At 45.0% G+C, this 20,917-nt stretch overlaps 1 protein-coding gene across 1 annotated transcript; it reads left to right on the top strand.

Annotated features, from left to right (window-relative positions):
- The first annotated feature begins 2,821 nt into the window (after positions 1-2,821).
- On the top strand, positions 2,822-19,222 carry Tigit (T cell immunoreceptor with Ig and ITIM domains). Its single transcript, XM_055624799.1, has 4 exons — positions 2,822-2,885; positions 4,281-4,610; positions 7,907-8,004; positions 18,989-19,222. Exons 1-4 carry the CDS (start codon positions 2,822-2,824, stop codon positions 19,220-19,222), a joined length of 726 nt encoding a protein of 241 aa, XP_055480774.1.
- The last annotated feature ends 1,695 nt before the right edge of the window (positions 19,223-20,917 follow it).

Below are 20,917 nucleotides of genomic sequence, written 5' to 3'. Positions count from 1 at the left end.
TCAGGAGGTCCTAGTGCAAGGGACACAGATGGAAAGCACCTGGTGAGAAGAGCATGCCCGGCTCCTGCGTCTGCAGGGTTGTTTCCTTTGGTTAGAAGCAGGGACCTGAGAGACAAAACAGCTAGAAGATGTCTGAAGTGCTTGTCACTTTTTCTAACCGGAGGTAGGGTGGGGCTGTATATGTGACTGATGAGAGCTGAAGCCCAAAGGCACCCCTGAGAGACCCCTGCATTGTTTCCCTGTACAAGTCACCGGGCCTGTGGAAGGCATGGCCACTCTCACCTCCCTTTCCCTCTGAGACATGGCATCTGCAGACTCGGGTTCTCAGGTCTTCTTCTACCATATTCCTCTTCGGAAAAGGACTTTTAAAAAGGATTTGTTATTCCTACGCATGAGCCACCTGATGCGCTTGCTAGAATCCAACCTCTGGATCCACGGAAGAGTAGCACATGCTCTTAACTGCCGAGCCATCCCTCCAGACACAGCAGAAAAAGTCTTCCAAACATTTTCACATCTTGTGTGTATGTGCGGGTGAATGGGTATAGGTGTGAGGGCTCACACATGCCATGGGCTGAGTATGGAGGCCAGAGGACAAGCTGTGAGAGTCAGTTCTCTCTTTCCACCATGTGGGTCTCAGTGATCCAGCTCAAGTTGTCATGTGTGGTGCTGCTCACCCTTAACTACCGAACCATCCCTCTGGGCAAGAAAAAGTCTTTAACTTTCCCCTTTTTAAAACCAGCTCTTCCAGCCTCGCTAGGCCACAGAGGAGGACATTGCAGTCCTGAAGATACCTGATAAGCTGGGGTCAGATGGAAGGGGAGGAGGACCTCCCCTATCAGTGGACTTGGAAAGGGACAGGGATGAGATAATGGAGGGAGGGTGGGATTGGGAGGGAATGAAGGAGGAGGCTATGGCTGGGATACAAAGTAAATGACCTGTGATTAATATTAAAAAAATGAAAATTATAAAAATAGAAAAAAAACCCAGCTCTTCAGTTTTGGCATTTCACAAACGAGACAAGTCTAATTTCTTTGGTTTCTACCCACACCATTCTACAAGAGCAGACTGTTAGTTTTGGTAGCCAATTTTTTTGTGTTATAGTCCTCCTACCTGCCTTTGCATCTGTGGTTTGTTCACTTGGGTAACTAAATTTGACAATACTCATCTTGTCTAGCCCCAGCATCTTACCCTGGACACATGTCTTACTGTTTCTTCAGCTGGATATTAAAAAGTGGTGGAGAACCTGGGTTTGGTGGCACACGCCTTTGAGCCCAGCACTGGGGAGGCAGAGGCAGGCGAGATCTGTTGAGTTTGAGGCCAGCCTGGTCTATAGAGTGAGGTCTATAGGGAAGATACTGAGGCTTCACAGAGAAACCCTGTCTCAGAAGCAAAACAACAACAGAAAATGGTAGAGATGCAGTATTACCCGAGCCTTGAAGATTTGAATGGGTATGGAGAAGCTGTCAAGGCAGACACTATCTACAGGTCTGGTGGCGGGGCACAGGGTACATGAGTCACTGTGTAGATTTGTGAGTGAGCAGAACTCAGGGAGGGGAGAAAAGTGGTGTGAGCTAAAGGACCCTGGAGAGAGGGGCAGAAACCTGGATACTGAGAATGATTTGTACTCGGGTGGAATGGGCGGGACATGGGGCTTTGGATCTCCCCTGATTACTCAGGCTATACACCATGGGCTATGGCCAATATAGTGCTGTCAAGAGCCCAGGTAATAGCTGAGCGTGTCCCCTCCATCTTTTCTCCCCAGTGGCTTTACAGAGATGAAGCTTTGTCAACTATTTCAGTGCTGAGCAAAACTTGCTTGCCCTCGTTATCTGATGCTCTATGGACCCTCTTGACCTTTTAAGTGAAAAGAATGGGAGAGAAAGGGGGCAGGGAGAAAGGAAAGATGACATTCCAGTTTCATTTCTGTTGCTGCTGCCCTGACAAAAAGCAACTTAGAGGAGAGGGAGTTTATTTTAGCTCACAGTGCCAGGTTACAGTCTGTTACTGAAGCAAAGCCAAGGTGACAGGAGTTTGAAGCAGCCATTGGCATCATATCCAGAGTCAAGAGCAGAGGGAAGTGAATGAATGAATGGCTTACACTCAGTCACTTCTCTCTGCTCTTACATAGTCCAGGGCCCAAGATCAGGGAATGGTGCCACCCACTTCCAGGCTTAGTCAGCAGCTTTCAGAAAAGCTCACTTTTCTGCTCTCTGCTGGCTCTGTTGCATTGGGGAAGCTGGCTCTCAATGCAAGTAAAGGCACACCTGGAAAATAACAGCACAAAAGGAATGAGAGCGGAAAATAGGACTTTTTGCTGTTTATCCGGGGCCTTTGTCTCACTCATGGATTGTCCCCAGCCACTAGCTTCTAAGTCCAGTGACGTTCTATAAAGTACCCACACTTAAGTTCCTCCTGTGGTTACACATTTGTCAGGGGCCTGACTCATCAAAAGTAGTTCTCCAGAATCTGGTGCATCACCTACATGCCACTGGATGATTTAGATGCAAGTCGGTGTTTCCAAAAGTGCATCAAGATAACTTAAAAACAGCAGATCGACTATGAGTCACCCAAGACCCGCATACCTCTAACCACATGCTTTATTTATTTTTTTCAGTGCGTTTCCTTTATGGTCTTTCTTGTGGCTCGTTCTATGCAGCTTGTACCCTTACTGAGTTATATGTTTTGACACTGCCCTTACCTAGCTCAGTGTTTCTGACACACTCTTCACACAGGCATAGTTTCACCTTGACACCTTTGGTGGGCCAGTTTCAGTCAGAGGAGAGGCGACATTTGCTTTCCCGTAGGTCTTCTGCTTAGCAGCATGAATGGCTGGCTGCTCCTGATCTGGGTCCAGAGGCTGATACAGGCTGCCTTCCTCGCTGCAGGTAAGGTCTGCACACGTAGAAGAGCAGGGAGGAGAGCTTGGCACAGAGACCAGGGTGCTCAGGTAGAGAAGACTGCCTGAGGACATGCCACCTGCGTGTGTGCCAGGTGGTTCTGAGGCCCTGTGTGACCATGTGGGAAGGGACAGCCGCTAAGAAGGGATGATTGCAGAGGAAGGACTTCTGTGTTGGGGTGTCTGGCTGGCCAGCTGTGCAAGAAGGAAGCTAGGGAATGGACTAAGATGGGAGCCAAGAAGCCTCCTGTTTCCCGGCTTTTCAGAGTCTAATAGGCTTTTTAGTCTAATACCACAGACTAAATCCTGTTGTGTTTCTATTATTTTAGAAACTGTAGGTAAACATTTCGGAGGGAAGGAAAACAAAATATTTAAGGACTATACTACAAATTAGTTTAACAGCTGAACTTAAAACATTCTGTGGGTAGAGAGTAGCTCGGGGGTTGGGGGAGTTTGTGGTTGTGGTGGAGGGTGGTGGTAAGCAGTGAAGAAGGTGGTGTCATCTGGGGGAAGTCCTGTCCTGTTCTCTCCTGTTCTCTCTTCTACGCTGCCCGCCTGTCCTCTTTTCTTCCCTTCCTTCTTTCTTTTCACTGTTTCTAATCTCCCTTTCCCTCCTCCCTCCCTTCCTCTTTTACTTTACTTTGTTTCTTTGACAGATATAGAGTCTCACTATGTTTTCAAGGCTGGTCTGGAACTCATATATTGTCCCACCTGGCCTAGAACTCACTATGATCCTCCTGCATCAGTCTCCCATGTACTGGGATTAAAATCATATACTGTCACTTCTGGCTGAGAAGTAGAATTTCTTTCCAAGTTTTCTTTCCATGGGCTCTCTCTCTCTCTCTCTCTCTCTCTGTCTCCCTGACATCAAATGCCAATCAAATAGCCCAGATCTATTTCAAAGGATAAGACTTGATACATGAATAGACCATGGAAACTGTATAGAAGCACACAATATGACGGTAGAGGGCTGATATTCTAAGTGGGAAGGTGTAATAAGCCCATGAAGGGGGAAGCACAGCTCTCACAAAGCAGTAAGGATGAGCTGGGGGGGGGGTTCAGAAGCAAGCTCTGGAAGCAGGAGTGAAGGGACTGCTGGGCTGGAATGGAGCGCATGGAAAAGGGCAACAAGGTTAGAAATGGGCAACAGCTGGGAGTTTGAACCTTGAAGGACAGGCATAAAGAGGAGAGACTCTTGAAATAAAGGAAACAGAAAGCGATGGTAGTCTCTATTGGGGTGGGGGTGGGGTTGCCTGGATAAACAGCCCACTATGGACTTCTGTTCTTAGAGCCAGTTCTGGCCTCTGACCTCCCTGAGGTTCTTCAGGAGGGTTGAAGGGCAGCTGCTGACTAGAGACTCATGTGCGCTTCTCTTCTCCCATAGGAGCCAAGGCAGGCACGATAGAGACAAAGGGGACCATTTCTGCAGAAGAAGGTGGCTCTGTCATCTTACAGTGTCAGTTCTCCTCCAACACAGCTGAAGTGACCCAAGTCAACTGGGAGCAGCAGGGGAAGCTTCTGGCCATTTATAGTGCTGACCTGGGGTGGCATGTCTCTCCAGACTTCCGTGAGCGGGTTGTCCCAGGCCCTAGCCTAGGCCTTACCTTCCAGTCACTGACAATGAATGACACAGGAGAGTACTTCTGCACCTACCACACCTATCCTGATGGGATTTACAAGGGAAGAATATTCCTGAAGATCCAAGAAAGCTCAGGTATGTCCTTTGAAGCAGGGTACTGATGAGCTACTTTCTCTCACATAGAAAACACTATCCTGAGACAATCTAGGAAACAGAGCCTGGAGCATGCTGAACTCACCAGAGGGACTATTGGGGCATAGGAAAGATAGAGCAACTCAAGCTGATGAAATTAGAGTCTTGTAGGGGCAGAGCAGGGTCTGATATGCTCCGGAAACATCCATCTGATTCTTACACACAACCACTGGTTTTGCATAGGAAATACATCTTATCTAAACTTATAAGACCCACCGATGAGGTTATACATGAAATTCAATCATTTAAAGATTTAGTATCAGTGATGCAAATTAGAATTAGCTCTTAAATTTGGAGCTGCTTTAAAACAAGGCACAGTGTGTGTTCAGAGTAAATGTATAATAATCACCAACCTTTGTGTGGTGAAGCTTTAAAACTTCTGAATGTCCTCATAATGATTTACTCTCCTGCAAACACAAGCCAATTTTACTGAGGGAAAGGATTATTAAAATCATATCTCAGAGATAGTTTAGCAGGATAGAAAAATTCTCAGCTGCTGATGCTAGACAGCCTGGGTCCAAACCTTGCTGTTGGCCTCATTTTTCTTATCTGGCCATTGAGAATGGGTTAAGATTTTATGAGGCGCTAATGTAGGGTTAAACAAACTACTATACAAAAAAAGCCCTTAGTACAATACCAGGAAAGTGATAAAGCTGATTTTAACACAGATGTTCTGGCTCCATGGAACACACACTCAGGACTGCTTACCATCAGTTTAGGTTAAGAACATGTGTGTGCGTGTGTGTGTGTGTGTGTGTGTGTAGTGTGTGTTCTTGTCTGGCTCCATCACAGAACTAATACAATGAGCAGCCAAGAGCCCAAGTTCTTAGAATTAAACAGCCTGGGACAAAATACTGTCATTGTCCTGGGTAATTATGATATGTAAAAAAATTTGTATGTTTGGCCTGTGAAGTGTGGCAAATAATTTCATGAGTTGTTACAAATAGGATCGTGGGACAGAGTTGTGTGTCCCAGCTATTCAGAGGAGGCTTGCACAGTAAATAGGGCAGGACACCTGGCTCCCATCGAGTCTAACCCCGTGGTGGCCATGTGGACTCTTTACCCCAATGTGGTATTTCCTACAGCCTCTCACCAGACTGCAGGTCCAATAGATTGAGGCCTCAGAACCAGAGGCCAGACAGGAGCCTTGTGAGTTTGCTCACATCTGGGGCAGAACATTCAGGGCCTGATGACACTGGCATGTAAACACCTTCCTGATTACAGTGACCCAGCAGCCTTGATGTGGCCACAGGGATGTGAGGGCACGGGCTTCTTCATCACTCTCATAGTCTGCTGCATGCACCCCTCTCCAGCTTCCACCCCAGACCCTGGGTGCTTCCACCATTCCTATAACTTTAAGCTCCAGGGAACACCACTGGTTCTGTGAAATTCCCCTCCTGCCTGTCAGGAGTCAGTTGTTTCCCTCAAGGCAAACCCTCCTTTAATTACTTACATCAACTCCATCCCTGCTCCCTCTACTGACACTGATCCCAAACACTGGCCCAAGGCCCTAGTAGCTGCATCATAAGAACCATTTTCTAAGCAGAGCTGGAGATGTAGCTCAGTGTTAGATTGGGTGTCCGGCATGCACAGAGCCAAACCTTGGGTTTGATCGTCAGTACCACACATAGTAATGGATGTCTAATGCAGATTACCGGGCTGTCCTGCCTGCCTGGAGGCTCTTTTAGTTTCCAAGATCTTGAAGTCTTTGTTCTGAAACTGTGGCTATGGACAGAAGAATCAGTGTTTTTACTTTAAACCAAAAATTATTAGTGAAGTTGAAAATTTTAACATTCCAAGCTCCCTCTGCTCTATTTGTGCCTCAGTTTTACCTTTAGATTTGACCATATTCATTATTGCAGTCCCCCCTAAAATTTCATGATGAGTCTAGCTGTTTCTTGTTTGACCCTTCAGCTTTAAGAGAACCCAGCACGGACCTGGCCTGGCAAGGTGCTTTTGTCTCTTCTTCTGACCATGTCCTCTCTTTTCACAGTGAGCCTTCTAGCCCCTTGGCACCTGCGCGGTGTGCACGTCCTGGTCTTCTCTCCCCTTTCTTCTTGAGTGAGCCGTGCCTATGGCCAACAAGGGACCAGCCAGGCCTACCCTGGCTAAGTCCTCAGAACAGGAGGAGCACCCTGGGAACTTGGGTTTCCCAGGCATGCTCCTTGTCTTGAGGGCTCAGTCACTGTAGTCTGCTTTCCTATGATCTAAACCTGGAGCTCAGGGAAGTGGGGCCTTCTCTTGTTTCAAGTCTCCCCAGGACTCTGGGGGTCCTGCCCAAGTTCCTGGAGAAGGAAAGGTGGGAGGAAGTGTCCCTGAAATCATTCTTCTTCAATATAGCACAGTTCTTTATTAAGCATCTATTATGTACCAAGGACTGTGAAAACCGCAGAAGATAAGGTTGTAAGAGCCTCAACCCTTCCAGGGTTTTACACCTGGACTATAGGGCTAAGGTGAAAACTTACATGCTTTCCTTTGCGTAAATCAATGTTAATTTTGTTTCCATTTTGAATTACCTGTTTTTACTGATATATATATACATATATATATGTTGTTCTTTTATTGTTTATTTGTGGACTTTTTAACCTGTTTTACTGCTATATATACATATATATATGTTTTATTGTATATTTGTTATTTGTTTACCTGTTTTATGTGTGTGGGTGTCTTGGCGGCATGCATGTCTGTGCACAACTGTGTTCTAGTGTCTGTGGAAGTCAGGAGACTTTGAATCCCCTGGAGCTGGAGATGCAGATGGTTGTGCGCTGTTATGTAGGTGCTGGGAATCAAATTTCGATCCTCTAGAAGAGCAGCCGGTGTTCTTAAGCACTGAGCCATCTTTCCATCCCTCCCGAGTTTCCATGTAGATGACATTATTTGTTTCATTTCATGAGTCCTGACGATAAGTGTTGAGTAGGGGAAAGGATAACAAAATCTGCTCTCAAGTGTACATAAGGTACATTGCTTCTTGGGACGCTGGCCACTGATGCCACTGGAGACCAGGTGGATTCTCTGCAGACCAGAGAGTTAAGGTTAAAGACCCCAGTAGACGACAGTTCTAGAGAATCCCTCCTCTGGCCTGAGACTCAAATCGGAGATCTGCCTGCCTCTTGACTCTCAAGGGCTGAGATCAAAGTGCCCACGGACAGGCACTGTTTGGGGTTGTGTGAGACAATGAGGCTTCCCTGGAGAAGGCAGCTTTGCTCCTGACCTCTGCTGCATACCCGTTCTCCCTGTAGTGGATCAGTTCCAGATGGCCTTGCTTGGAGGAACCATGGCTGCAGTGCTGGGACTCATCTGCCTAATGGTTACAGGGCTGACTGTGCTGGCCAGAAAGGTAAGGGACAGGATAGCCTGTCTCAGTCCCCATTTTCCCATTCTTGCTAGCCTGGTGGCTTCTGTTCCCCCTTCTGTTCAGAGGGCTGCAGATGTCAACTCTGCCCTTGCTTCATAGTTCCTATCCTGCGCTTTAATGCACTTATTTCTTTGTGTTGCTCCGGTCCGTCCTCCAGGCTGGAGTTCCCAGAAGGACAAACCTGCACTTTGTCCAGATTTCTGTCTACCACCATCCATAGCTCCTGCCTGTCCCTTAGCCACTGGTCTGAGAGTTCATCCACTATGGGTTTGGTACATTGTAGAGGTTGTTTACTGACTGGAGTTTAAGAGAGCATTGGCTGAAAGAGTCAGGGACGAGGAATTGGAGAGAGGGTTTAGTCTCTAGCTGGGCACTGACTTCACGGTTTTGAGCTTGTTACTTAATTTTTCAAGGTCTCCGTTGCTGCGTATGTAAGATGGAGGTTTCCGTTCAGTCTTGTATCAGAAAGTTGTGATCCATGGCTGCCCAGTAATGGAGAACGTTGTCAGCATTCTTTGCTGTGTCTTAAGCTGGTAGTTGCTGAGTGGCATGAGCTAAAAATTCTCAATCCTTTTTGGTCTGGTCACCTGGGTCCTTTAAGCCAGCCCAGCTCACTCACTTCAATTCACTATGAACACAGTTTAGGGAACGTAGCCTGTGATGCATACACTGTTTTCTACTTTTCTGAAGCTTTCTTCCCTTTCTTTCCCACTGTGTTTCCTAATGCTTCATCTTGGCTGGCCCCAGACGTACTCTCCAGTTAGGTGTTTGGGGCTGGCAGTGATGATGTCTGCAGACTTAAAGCTGCCTAATTCTTAACTTTTAAAGATTTATGTACTTATTCATTTATATGTTATATTTATATTGTATCTAAATTTCTAGATATATATTTTAAAATTAATTATATATTATATTTTATATATAACAATTTTAAATGTTTATAGATATTTATAATTATCTATTTAATTAATATATTTTACTTTCTATACATATTCAGTGTATATAGAAGTTAAAATATAATATATAAATATTGAATATATGTCTAGGATATATATTGAATATATATAGGATATATTGAATATATAGAGAAATTAAAATATAATCACATCATTTCCCCTTCCCTTTCCTCTCTCTAGTTCTCCCATTTTTCTTACCACTTTGATCTCACCTGCTCGCCTCTTTTTCTTTAATTGTTATTACATACATTCCTGTGTATATAACCACCACCCGCTCAAGCTGCATGTTAGTAGTATATAGATGATTTCGGGGCTGACTCCTGGTATATACATTTATATACCGTTTGTGTAAGAGTGTTTTGCCTGCATATAGGTGAGTGTACCAGGAGTGATGCCGATGAAAGTCAGAGGAGGGCGTCAGATCCCCTGGAACTGGAATTCGGATGTTTGTGAGCCACCATGTGGGTGCTGGGAATTGAGTCTGGGTCATCTGCAAGAACAGCCTTTAACTGCTGGGCTGTCTCCACAGCTCCTTAGCTGCTGTACCTTTTCCTTTAAATGTCCCCTCAGTTTGCTGGGTTTTGAAGTAAGGTTCATTTTATTACATAAAGACCCATTTGTTAGCGCTACTTTCTTCTGCTATTCTTTTAGTGGTTATATCAGGTGTTACAAAATGTACCTGTGCTCATTCAAGTCCCTCCATACTAGTAATAATCAATGCATGTTCTATAACTTCCTGGAATACGCAAAAACCTTAGATCATATCATCTCTTTTTATTGTCTGTCTCCTCCACGTTGCTCCATCACCGCCAGGCCGCCTGGTCTTTCCATTTTCATACTCACACTTGTTACTGTTTTGTGAGTCCACCTGCCTCTAGATGTGTCTCCTGTTGCTCTTCTCTCTGACCTCACTGTCCTGGCTTCTAGCTGCCATTTTCCTTCTACCCGAGGAATATCCTGCAGTATTCCAGCACGTAAGTCGGCAACGGCAAAGATTATTTTGTGTTGCACCTAAAACTTATTTACCCCATGGCTGTAAACATAGTATGTTTGTTTTAGTAGGTGTAGAATCTCATATTGGGCAGTATTTTCTTTTAGCACATGGAAGATATTATCTCAGTGTCTAACTACATCAGTTTTTTTGGAAACCGGGTTTTATCCTTACTTCTTTAAAATGCCTTTTCTCCTTCTTATTCTTTTAACATTCTCTGTCTTCAGTTTTCAGCACTTGTACAATGATATAATTAGATGTCATTATCTTTGTATTTATTCTGTATGGGGTTTGGATCAAGCGATTTTTTTTCCCAGTCTGTGGTTTGACGGGTTTTGTCAGTTTTGGGGTCAATCTTGGCCATTTCTTCTTTATATATTCCTTCTCTATTCTTGTTTTCTTCTCCTTCTGGACCTTTCCTCACAGGGACTTTCGACGCTTGCCTTTTCTTCCATATGTCTCCTCGCCTCTTTTTTATTTTCTGCCCATCCGTCACACCGTGTTCCATAGTGGGGCCTTTCCTTCAGCTTACCTTCCGGGTTACCAAGTACCTCCTTTGGTGTGTCTGTTCTTTGTTTGAATAGTTCATAGCCTGTCAAAACTCCCAACCTTCGGGAATATTTGTCTGAATATTATTCTGAAGTCTATGTCTGACATTACAAGCTTCCCAGGTCTTTTTCTATTGTCTGTTTTTACTTGATTATCAGGCATGTGTTCTTCTCCTGCCTGGTGGTTTTCATGGCGTGCTGGACATTCTCCATGAAAAACTGCAGACTCTTCTTCCATACAGCCCTTTGCAGCTGGCAGGTGGCTATTTGCAGGTATTAGTAATCCTAGGTCACCTGAATTAATGAAATTAATGAAATCAGCGACAGGTTGTAAGGCCTTCCTTATTGCTGCGGTAAAGGACCTGACAGAAGCAGCTTAAGGGAGGGAGGGCTTACTTTGGCTCAAGGTTTGGAGGTATAGCCCACCCTGAAGGGGAAGGCAAGGGTGGGAGTGGGAACGGGAGGCTGTTGATTACAGTCAGGAAGCAAAGCCAGATGAATGCTCGTGTTCCACTCCCTCTCTCCTAGACCATGGGGAGGGTGCTGAAGTAGAGTACCATAGGAAAGGTCAATGATTAGGTATTGATTTATTGGTTTCCCAAGTGACTTCCTTAAAGTGCTGATTCTAATGCCAAGCATGACATCACTTGCTACCTGAAACAGAATGGCACGTAGAAATAGCCCTTCACAAACTGCTGACTGCTTCATAGGCTTCTGTAAACCCTTGCTTGATAGCCTGCCTCCCCTTGTTGTTTTAGAGTATAAAACGAGAATACAAACTGGGCCTGGGATAGGGACCTTCAAGAACTGCCTGGGTGTCAGCCTATTGGTTACATGTCTTCTCTGCCATGATCAGAGCCCTTATTCCAGGGAAGATTCCAGGAACTGTGCCATCCACATCAGTCCCCCCCCCATCTCACTGAGACCTCTGGATGCCCCATAGATATGCTCAGAAGTCTGTATAAATCCCATCAAATGAGCAACGAATGTTAGCCATCAGTGAGGCCATAGTGCTGGAATTCAGTCTTGCCCCTCCTCACTCCCAGGGTGTTGTCTGAGATTGTCACAGAAAGGAAAGGTCTTTGTTTATAGGTTTGTTTTCTTCCTTCCTTCCTTCCCTTTTTCCTTCCTTCCTTCTTTCCTTTCTTTCTTTCATGTATGTATATGTGGTCTATGTGTGTCCTCATGTTCCAAATTGTATAGGTGCTTGTGCATGCATGTGTGAGTGCATGAGTGTGGGGTGTGTGAATGTGTGTGTGTGTGTGTGTGTGTGTGTGTGCGTGTGTGTGTGCACACATGTAGAGGCCAGAAGATGACATGAGGTGTCTTCCTTGATTGCTCTCCACCTTAAGGTGAGGTCTTTCACTGTTTCAGCTAGTCTAGCTAGGCACCTTGCTCCAAGGATCTGTTGTCGCTGCCTTGGAGAGTTAATGGTTGTGGGAGGGTCATCACAGCCACTCTCCTTTGCAGAGGTGCTGGGGATCTGAGCTTCAACTGCTCAGCCATCTCTCCAGTCTTTGTCTATATGAGATTCATCTGGCCTACATTCCTTCGGTTCTGTTCGGTCAAGCCCCCTGCTGAGTTCTGTTCCCAGATCCCCATCCCAAGTCCTTGCCAGGACCTACCTTCTGTCTGGCTGGGTCCTGGCCAGGTCCAGGGAAGGCTAGGCTTGTGGATGAATGAAGGAGGTGGTGTTCATAGGCTCTGGTTCCCTTTTACTCACTCGTGTGTGTCTTGGCCTCTTTTCGTCTTACTCAAAGGGAAACCACACTCTGTTTTTCTTTCCTTCCTAACTTAACTTTGACTTTTTAATCCCATGAAGATTGTTCATCAGGCCTCAGTTGGGATGAACTGTACAAACTGCCATTGTAATGGTCTCCTTGGCTTCCATGGCTCTTCATTATAAACAGCCTTAGTTCTCTGCTCCTGCTGTAACCCATTATACATATTATATACATAGTTTTGTATTGTTATTAATTCTGTTTCTAGAGTCTTCAGACTTACTCTTATTATAAAGGTTGGATTTCAATACATTCTGTCTTCTCACATGATCCACATATGAAGAGAACGCCAGTCCCAGGTGCTTCATCTTGATCTTTAACTGAGAAGAGGTTGGAGTGAAGATAGAGAAGATGTTTTGGCAGCAGAAGCAAAGCTGTGTTTCCCGCAGTGAACTATAGATCTCTCAGGCCTGACATTCAGATCTCCCCTGGTCAGTTCTCGAGGCGCCTCATGGATCTTGAGGCACCTCATGGATCTTGAGGCACCTCATGGATCTTGCTAACTTGATCCCAAAGGAACTAAACAGGTTCCAAATGTTAGAAAAGTTCCAATTGCTCTGGAAAGTTATGCATGTCCTTATATTACTCTGCCCGATCTATCTGCAAAATTCTTTATTGTATTATGAGTCATCCTTTCTCTACCTGGCTCTGAGATGAAAACCACAGCTGCTGACCTACCTGATTCATAGAGATGTGGCCGCTGAGCCTCTGTTATTAAGCAGAACTGGCTAAACATGGAGCCGAGGACCCAGCAATGGCCAAGATACGGCTACTGCTATGGATGAAGCTGATTATCCATAGTATTTTCTTGTATGTCATGTGTCCATGTTGTGACCCTCACCTGAACGGTAACAGTACTACTCAACGAGGACACACATGATTTTGAAATGAACCTTCTAAGAGAAAACGAGGACAGGAGAAGTGGTTCACTTTAGGAAAGAGGTGACAAGAATAACAACTTACCTTTGAGCTGGAACAGTGAGGGTGATTGGTGAACAGATGTCTTCTGCCATCACCAGCGTCCTTCAGTTATGGAGTAATGGGGTCAGTGGCCCTGAAGACACAGCAGAACATATTTGTCTATTAAGAATGTGAGGCTGGTTAATTTTCATGTCAGGTACGCAGAGTCACTTTGGGCATAATGGAGACTGAGAAAGACGAAAAGGCCAGCAGCATTCAGCTCTCTTGTACAACCCCCAAGGCCTTGTGGACATGGTGCTACCCACCAGCCCTCTCTTCGACACCCTCATTGTTGCCTGTCTAGTCTAGATCCTTTCTGCTGTTACCTTGTACTCTGCACAGAGTCCCCACAGCTTGTTCTCTTCTTGTTCAAGGTGTGATCAGGGAACACAGAGTTCTCTGAAACTGGGTTGCTCACAGATACGTTAGTATGGACCTAGAGAGAACATAGGAAGCCATGAAGGGGAAGGTAGCCGTGTGTGTATTTAGGGGGAGAGAAGGGAGTGTGACTGTTGGAAATTGAAAGGGGAGGATCACACGGAAAGACCACATTGAGAAGTACTGTTACCTTCAGGTGAGGATCACAACCAGTTCAAGGCCTACCCTTGAACCGACTGCAGGGGAACTGGTACCTTCTTTTCACTCTCTGTTCCTTCATCCCCTTGTCATCCTGCATGGAGGACAAGTGAGCCCACTGGTACAGTGCATGCAGTGCGGTCTTCTTGGGGCACAGAAGATGACAGAGAAGGTTGAGACTGGAGCCAAAGCACAAATAGGCTGTATCTATTTAGTTCTGTTCATAGACCTGGAAACTGGACAAAATATCTAGACTTTTCATGGGGATGGTTGGCTTTAGACTTCATTCAAGTATTCTTAGTTGTATTGAATGTGTGTATACAAGTTCACACACACACACACACACACACACACGTCCACAGAATTCTATTGTAGGCTGTCTATCTATCTATCTATCTATCTATCTATCTATCTATCTATCTATCTGTTTATCCTAGGATCACTGTGCTGTATGAACCATCTTAAGATCCCCACAGGCCAGGTCTTCTTAGTTTCCATCGTTGTAGCTGTATCTACTTTGTTTCTTAAACACTCATCTTCTCTATACTATTTTGAGGTCCCTTTATCCTGTTTCCTGCTAGGGATCCCATTCTGTAGGAGCATCTCCAACTTCAGCATCCGTCTGCAGAGGAGAGACACCATGGAAATCAGTAATGCTGGCGCTACCCTTGCATTCCCTTGCCTCTGGCCTCCCTTGCTATCTTTCCTCTGAGAACCCGGGTCACTCACACCAGCCCCTATTCTGAGAGTGCTCTAGATGAGTGGCTCCTAAGAATGATGCTAAAAGGCAGCCTATAAGGACAGGGCTGGTGATGGCGGTGTCTGTGACAATCCTTGCACTAAATAATTTCAGAAACCTGATTATATTAGCGCCTGTAGGACAGATGCAGAGAACACCTTTTGTGTTGAGGTGGGAGGAAAGAAAGTTCAGCATGCATGTCATCTCTTCCGGAGATATTTTTGCAGTATATGCAGGTGATATATATGTGATATATATTATATGAATATGTATATATGTGTATATATGTACACATTATACAAATACATGTTCTTGGCCTGGAAAAAAAGTTATGTGTATCTGATACAGGACAATGGCTCTGTCAACCCCACTGTCCACTGTTCATTCCCCTCACATGCTACTAGAAAGCAATGTTTGTCCCAGGAGGACTCAGTTGCAATTTCTATAGCTTCACTTGGTTCTCTAGTACAGTGTTAGTACATTAATCTCAGACCTATTTTTTCACACTGGTTACAATTATAGCGTCTCCATGTAGGGTAGAATGGAAATGGAACAGCTTAGGGACCCGTCTGAGGAATATTTGCATTTCCCAGAGGATTTTTAGAGCTCAAAATAGTCTTAAAATTAAAAAGAAAGAGTGGCCATCCTTACCAGGAATGAGAATAGGAACACACACGCACAAAAAGTCATAATTAGGTCTTTGAGAAATAATTGAGTATTCATATTAAAATGGATTGTATTGTATCAAGGGATGTCAGAGTCCTTTGAAACACAGCACCAGCATGAGCTATGACAGCCATTCCCATCATACGCATGTTGAAGTTTAGCCGCTTCGACTGAGAAGAAATGGGAGGAGGGAGACCAATGCCTTGTGTACATCATTCTGAGACTATAGTGTCTCACAATGCCCAGCTCCTCAAGGCCTGGAACGACGCATCTTCCGATTTTTGGTATCCGTTCACTGTATACACCTATACGGTTCTTCTAACCTCCCTTCTCCACCTCCTCGCTTACACTGTGCGCAGTTGGGCTCGACACCAATTGGGCAGCATTTTCTCTCTTGGATGCAAAAGGAGTATGTCTTGCTTGCTCCACTTTCCAAGTCCCTGGCTCTTCGTGATTTTGTTGATCAGATACATTTGTGGGTGAATGGCATGCATTAGAGCAGCCATCACTAAGACCAAAAGAATGTCAAATGTTTGCAATATTATTAAGCACTTCCTCGTCACTCTATAGCTTATGTCTGATGTTCTCCAGCTCCCCTGTATTATCACAACCCTCAAGCATGACACTCTAACATGGATTCTACGGCTGGTATCACTGAACAGATTTCACTGCTCTGTCTTGTCTCGATGAATGCTTTAGTTTCCTGGTTGTGAGATTATACTTTGACTTGAGAAAGCAGATTCTTTTATGTGGGGCAGTCTTATAGAAACATGGGGTGTGTGTCCAGCTGGGCATGCATGCCCGTTTCAGTCTTAAGACATGCATAGATTGAACATCTGGTATGGGTTCTGAGATTGCCCGTACGCAATATGGACATAAGAGTGTTGAAAGCAGAAAGGTAAGCCAGGTGGCCCTCACAGACAGGCACACAGAGAGGCGGTGTGGTCAAAGAAAAGTGTAGGCAGATGTAAAAGAAGTTTTGGTTTCTGTAAAAACTCAATTATGTTACGTAAATATGTTTTTGTTTTAATCCCAAATGTGAGATTTTAGTTTGGGCTTTAATTTGTCCACAGCTGAAAACTGTCTTGTGTGTGGTGTGGTCTTTGACAGCTGGTAATGGCCTGCCTTGTGGGGAGTGGGGGGGCATGATCTAGGGCTCTGAGGGTAGAAATGTGAGAGCCGTAAAGGTGGCATGTGGTGAGTGGCAGTTTGGAGAGACCAGAGACAGACAGTGAGACAGTGGCACCGCAGCTTGGAGGAGAGAGATGGAGGAGGCTGCTAGCTGCTTTTCTGTTGATGGAGAATTGGTATAGCCCTAAAAGAACCCATAGACCCGAAACAGCTGGGAGAAGTAAAGGGGTCTGCGCCTCCTCTCTACATTAACCTTCTTCTCTCTCCTGCTTAGAGTTGGGGGATTGGAAGGAACCCCAAAGAATACAGAGTTTAAAAACGAGCACTACAAGTGGAGTCAGACAAATCTGAGCAACCAGTGGTCAAAGGACTTCTGCTTGTGCCCATAAGCTCATTTCAGACTAGACATCAGCAGAGATGTTGCTGAGCGGAAATAGATAACTGGGTCTGATCTCAAAGTTGTGTTGCAATAAATGGCGGCTCTCTGGCATGTGTGCCTCAGAAGTTGGGCATCTTGGTTGTGAAGCACAGCGGGAGATGAAGCCGGCGAGATGGGCATAGGTGGGACACAAAGAGTGTTTGGGGCATCAGAGATCCTTTGGGGAATTTACTGAATCACTGATTTCTTGCCCCACAAAACACACCTTTATATCACGCTTTAATTATGATTAGAGATTGTTTGTACATCCTCTGAGGTCAACTCTTTCAGGGTGTTCATCAAAGCTCACTCCAGGTTAAGTATCCTCTGGCGCACAGTGGAGGCCATTAAACAGTTTTAAGCAGAGGTGTGGACAGAATTCATTTTTATTTTTAAAAAGTCACTATGTGGAGGTCTTTGGAAAGTTACCCTAGCAGTAAGAGGAAATGTGATCCAGAGGCCTTCTTCCCGGCAGGTGAGAGGGATGAAATGAATAGGGGATGGAGGAAAACTGGATGGAGTGTGTGTTAATCAGGGTTCTCTAGAGGAATAGAACTTATAGGATATATGTATGGATAAAGGTTCTGTGTATGTATGTATGTGTTAGAGTGGCTTATAGGGTGTAGTTCAGCTAGTTCAGCAATGGTGGTATTCCAGCGCAAAGTATCAGAATTGTAGTTGTTTAGTTCACAAGGCTGGCTGTCTCAGCTGTTCTTTGGTGCACAGAATCCTGGAGAACTGGGTCTAATGCATGTGACGGAATAGACTTTGCAGCAAGAGGAAGACCAAGCAGACAAAAAGAGAAAGCTTCCTTCTTCACGTTCTTTATAGAGGCTGTAGCCAGAAGGTGAGGCTCAGATCAAAGATGTATTGTTCCCACTTCAAAATGTCTGGATTGAAGGTGGATCTTTCCACTTCAAATGATTTAATTTACAAAGAAAAACAAAACTCCTCACACATCCTATCAGCCACTTGGGCTTCATTCAGCTCATTCTCAGTGTAGTCAGGCTGACAACCGAGAATGGTCATCACAGGTGTTAGGAGAGATTGGAACGTCCATGTTTCGGAAGGGCCTGTGCTCTTAGCCAAAAGTGAAAAGGTGGGCAGGGGAAGATTGTGGGGTGGGGCCAATGGTTTTCATGGAGACAAGGTGAGTTCAGGCTTGCTGTGATTCTCTCCTAGGCCATGCTGAGTGGGTGAGTGGGTAAGCCTGGCGCTCAGTGCAGAGCCTGGGCTACTTGCCGAGTCTTTAGAGGATAGGTCTTGTGTGGAGTCTTATGATGGATGAAGTGATTCAGAGCATTGAGAGTCAGAAAGCAGAGGGCAGAATCCTGGGTAACCCCCTGGCTTGGAGAGCCAATGTACAAATAGGAAAGGGCCAGGCTGTCTAAAGGTGGAGCCTGAGAGGAGGAGAGGAGTGAGGAGAAAGTGGTGGCATAGAAACCAAAGAGAAGGAAGAAATGAACAGTGCGCATGCAGAAGGGAAGAGAAGAAAAAAGAGATGGAAGCAAGGCAGGGCTTTCCTGGCTAAGAGAACAGGAAATAAGGGCTTTGGGGTGGCAAGTTAGTTTCACTGGAGCTGTTACTATTGAAAATGAGTTATGTGGAGAGGAGGAAGTAGACACGAGTCCCACCCCTATCAAGAAGCTACTTGCAATTGATACCAGTTTCTCCAAAAAAGTGACACTGGGTTTGTATCAACTACACTTCAAGGCAGGTCCTATGTCCAGGAACAGGTGACCAACATAAATGAATTCTATGTTGCTTGTTTGTTTGTTTGTTTGTTTGCATGCTTTGAGTTTGATATTTTTGTCTTAATGATTTTTGGTTTTGTTTGTTTTGAGAGAGAGAAGAAACATGAGGTTGAATGAGTAGGGAGGTGGGGAAGATCTGTAAGGAATTGGGAGAGGGGAAAGAATATCATATATATTGTATGAGAATTTTTAAAAAATAAAGAAAAAAGCTACAATAAAGTAGGAAAATTAAGGACTAAGGTTTGTATACTGGCAAGAATACAAGTTTGCTTCTCTCTCTCTCTCTCTCTCTCTGTGTGTGTGTGTGTGTGTGTGTGTGTGTGTATGTGTGTGTATATGCATGTGTGTTCATGTTAGAAAGGCAGACAGGTGGCTATAACTATGTGCCATTTGTAAAGTAGCTTTTGAATAACATCCCCATGTATTTTTTTTTTTTTTAATCCTAGAAGTCTCTTAGAATTCATTCTACGGAAAGTGGCCTTGGGAGAATGGCAGCTGAGCCACAGGAATGGCACCTCAGGATTCTCTCGTCCCCCGGAGGCCCTGTCCAGACAGAAGCTTCCCCTGCTGGCCGCCATGGAGACCAGGCAGAAGATGACTATGCAGAACCCCAGGACTACTTTAATGTTCTGAGCTACAGAAGCCTAGAGAGCTTCAGCGTCGTAGCAAAGACCGGCTAACAACCATGTTCTTTGCCAGCCCTTCCTCCCTCCCTCCTTCCTTCCCTCTCTCCCTCTCTGTCTCTCTCTCTCTTGTGTGTGTGTGCATGTGTATCTGTATGTATGTGTTCAGTTAGGGAATGAGAGGCAACTTCTTTTCAAGCCTCATTCCTTCTATCCTTCTCTTCCATCTTTACAGACCCAATGTAAATAGTCTGTAACTTGATTATAAATGGAATTCTCAAGATTGAGTGTTTGGCCTGCATATATGTGTGCCGTGTGTGTGGAGGGCATTTGCAGAGGACAGGAGAGGGAATCAGATCTTCTAGAATTGGAGACGCAGACAGTTGTAAGCCACAGTGTGGGTGCTGTGAATCAGACCCTGGTCCTCTTCAAGAACAGCAAGTGCTCTTACCAGCTCTCTCCAGCCTGGTTTAAAAAAAAAAAAAGATCTTGAAAAGACAAAAATAAAACAATAAAAACAACTCTAGAATTCCCATTGACTTGGCTTTGAACTTGGTGATCTGAGCAGGTCCTCTTGTGGCTTTGAGAAACATCATTCTTCCCCATAGCAACTCTAGGTAGAGTCCTTGGCTCCGGATGCTGAGGAGGATGAGAAGAATAGCCACTGGTCTTATTTCTCATTGTTATTTATTTATATACTTATTTTCACTAACTTTCTCTCATTCAGGACATTTATTTATGAATGAGGCAAAGTACTCGGCTCTGTGGAAGATTCAGGGTGACAGCCTCGAGTAATAAGATGTCCTAGGAGATATGGACTCATGATTGGGCCTCTTAGGAAAATATGCCCATCATGGTGTGGTGAAGTCTTCTCAGAGAACACAGATTAATGAGGCTGCTCTGGTGGAGGGAGGCATTTTCCTAGGAACTTGAAAGAACTCGTGGTAGGTTGAAGTCCTATGAGAAAGGCACTGACACCAAAGGGCGAATGCATATCAGGCTTTTTTCTCTAGCTAGGCATTTACTTCCGGTCTGTTGAGCTCAGAGTCTATTGGGATGGCTGGTTCAGAGAATGCCAGGCTCCTCACACTTCATGGTCTGGGGACGCTGTCAGGAAACCCCTGTCCACCTAGGGAGCTGAGTCCTGGCACCTGCGCCAAGGTAGACTTATCTCTTCTGGATCAATCTGGCACTGGACCTTTGAAAATGGAAATTTTGCCACCAAAGGGAAAGTATAATTTTTTTTAAATAAGGACTTTGTGTTTTTCCTGGAAACAAAACAACAGGGTAAGCACATTCGTGTGTGGTAGAGAATTTAAAAAATAAGACCCTTCATCCTTATTCCCAGAGCCCTTCATCCTAGAATTGGGCTGTGTCTTTTAGGCTGAATCTAAAAAGACTTTGTTCTTTGCCCATCTCTCTCTTGGAGAAATGAGAAAAAGAGGTTGAATTTGCCTCTGAGTGGTTTTATTTCACAGGCAAGGATTGGAGAGAGAATGAAGTGAGTCTGTCTCTTACCAAAGGCTTAGGGTAAGCATTAGCAGGAAGACATTTCAACTCCTGTACCTGCTGGGAATCCCCCCTCCCCTCACTTTCTTATCAGATGGGTCATAGGGGGTTAAGACTGGTTCAGAGCCCCAGCCCTTGGGAAGAAAAGATGGATACAAGTTTGCTGTTAGCTGTGGCAGTCCACCGGCCTTTTCTTACAGAACTAATGCAAATTGGTTGAAAGTAGAGCACAGCATACAAATT

The sequence above is a fragment of the Psammomys obesus genome, unplaced genomic scaffold (assembly GCF_907164565.1).
Source record: "Psammomys obesus unplaced genomic scaffold, mPsaObe1.curated_primary_1811, whole genome shotgun sequence".
Classification (NCBI taxonomy): Eukaryota; Metazoa; Chordata; class Mammalia; order Rodentia; family Muridae; genus Psammomys; species Psammomys obesus.
The sequence above is the reverse complement of the archived record's forward strand: the minus strand, read 5'-3'. Positions and strand labels throughout refer to the sequence as shown.

Excerpts from the sequence above, each read along its gene's own strand:
- Tigit (XM_055624799.1), top strand. The coding sequence starts at position 2,822 with ATGAATGGCTGGCTGCTCCTGATCTGGGTCCAGAGGCTGATACAGGCT. Across the intron at positions 2,886-4,280 it reads GGCTGCCTTCCTCGCTGCAG|GAGCCAAGGCAGGCACGATA; the intron begins GTAAGGTCTGCA and ends CTTCTCCCATAG. Across the intron at positions 4,611-7,906 it reads GAAGATCCAAGAAAGCTCAG|TGGATCAGTTCCAGATGGCC; the intron begins GTATGTCCTTTG and ends TTCTCCCTGTAG.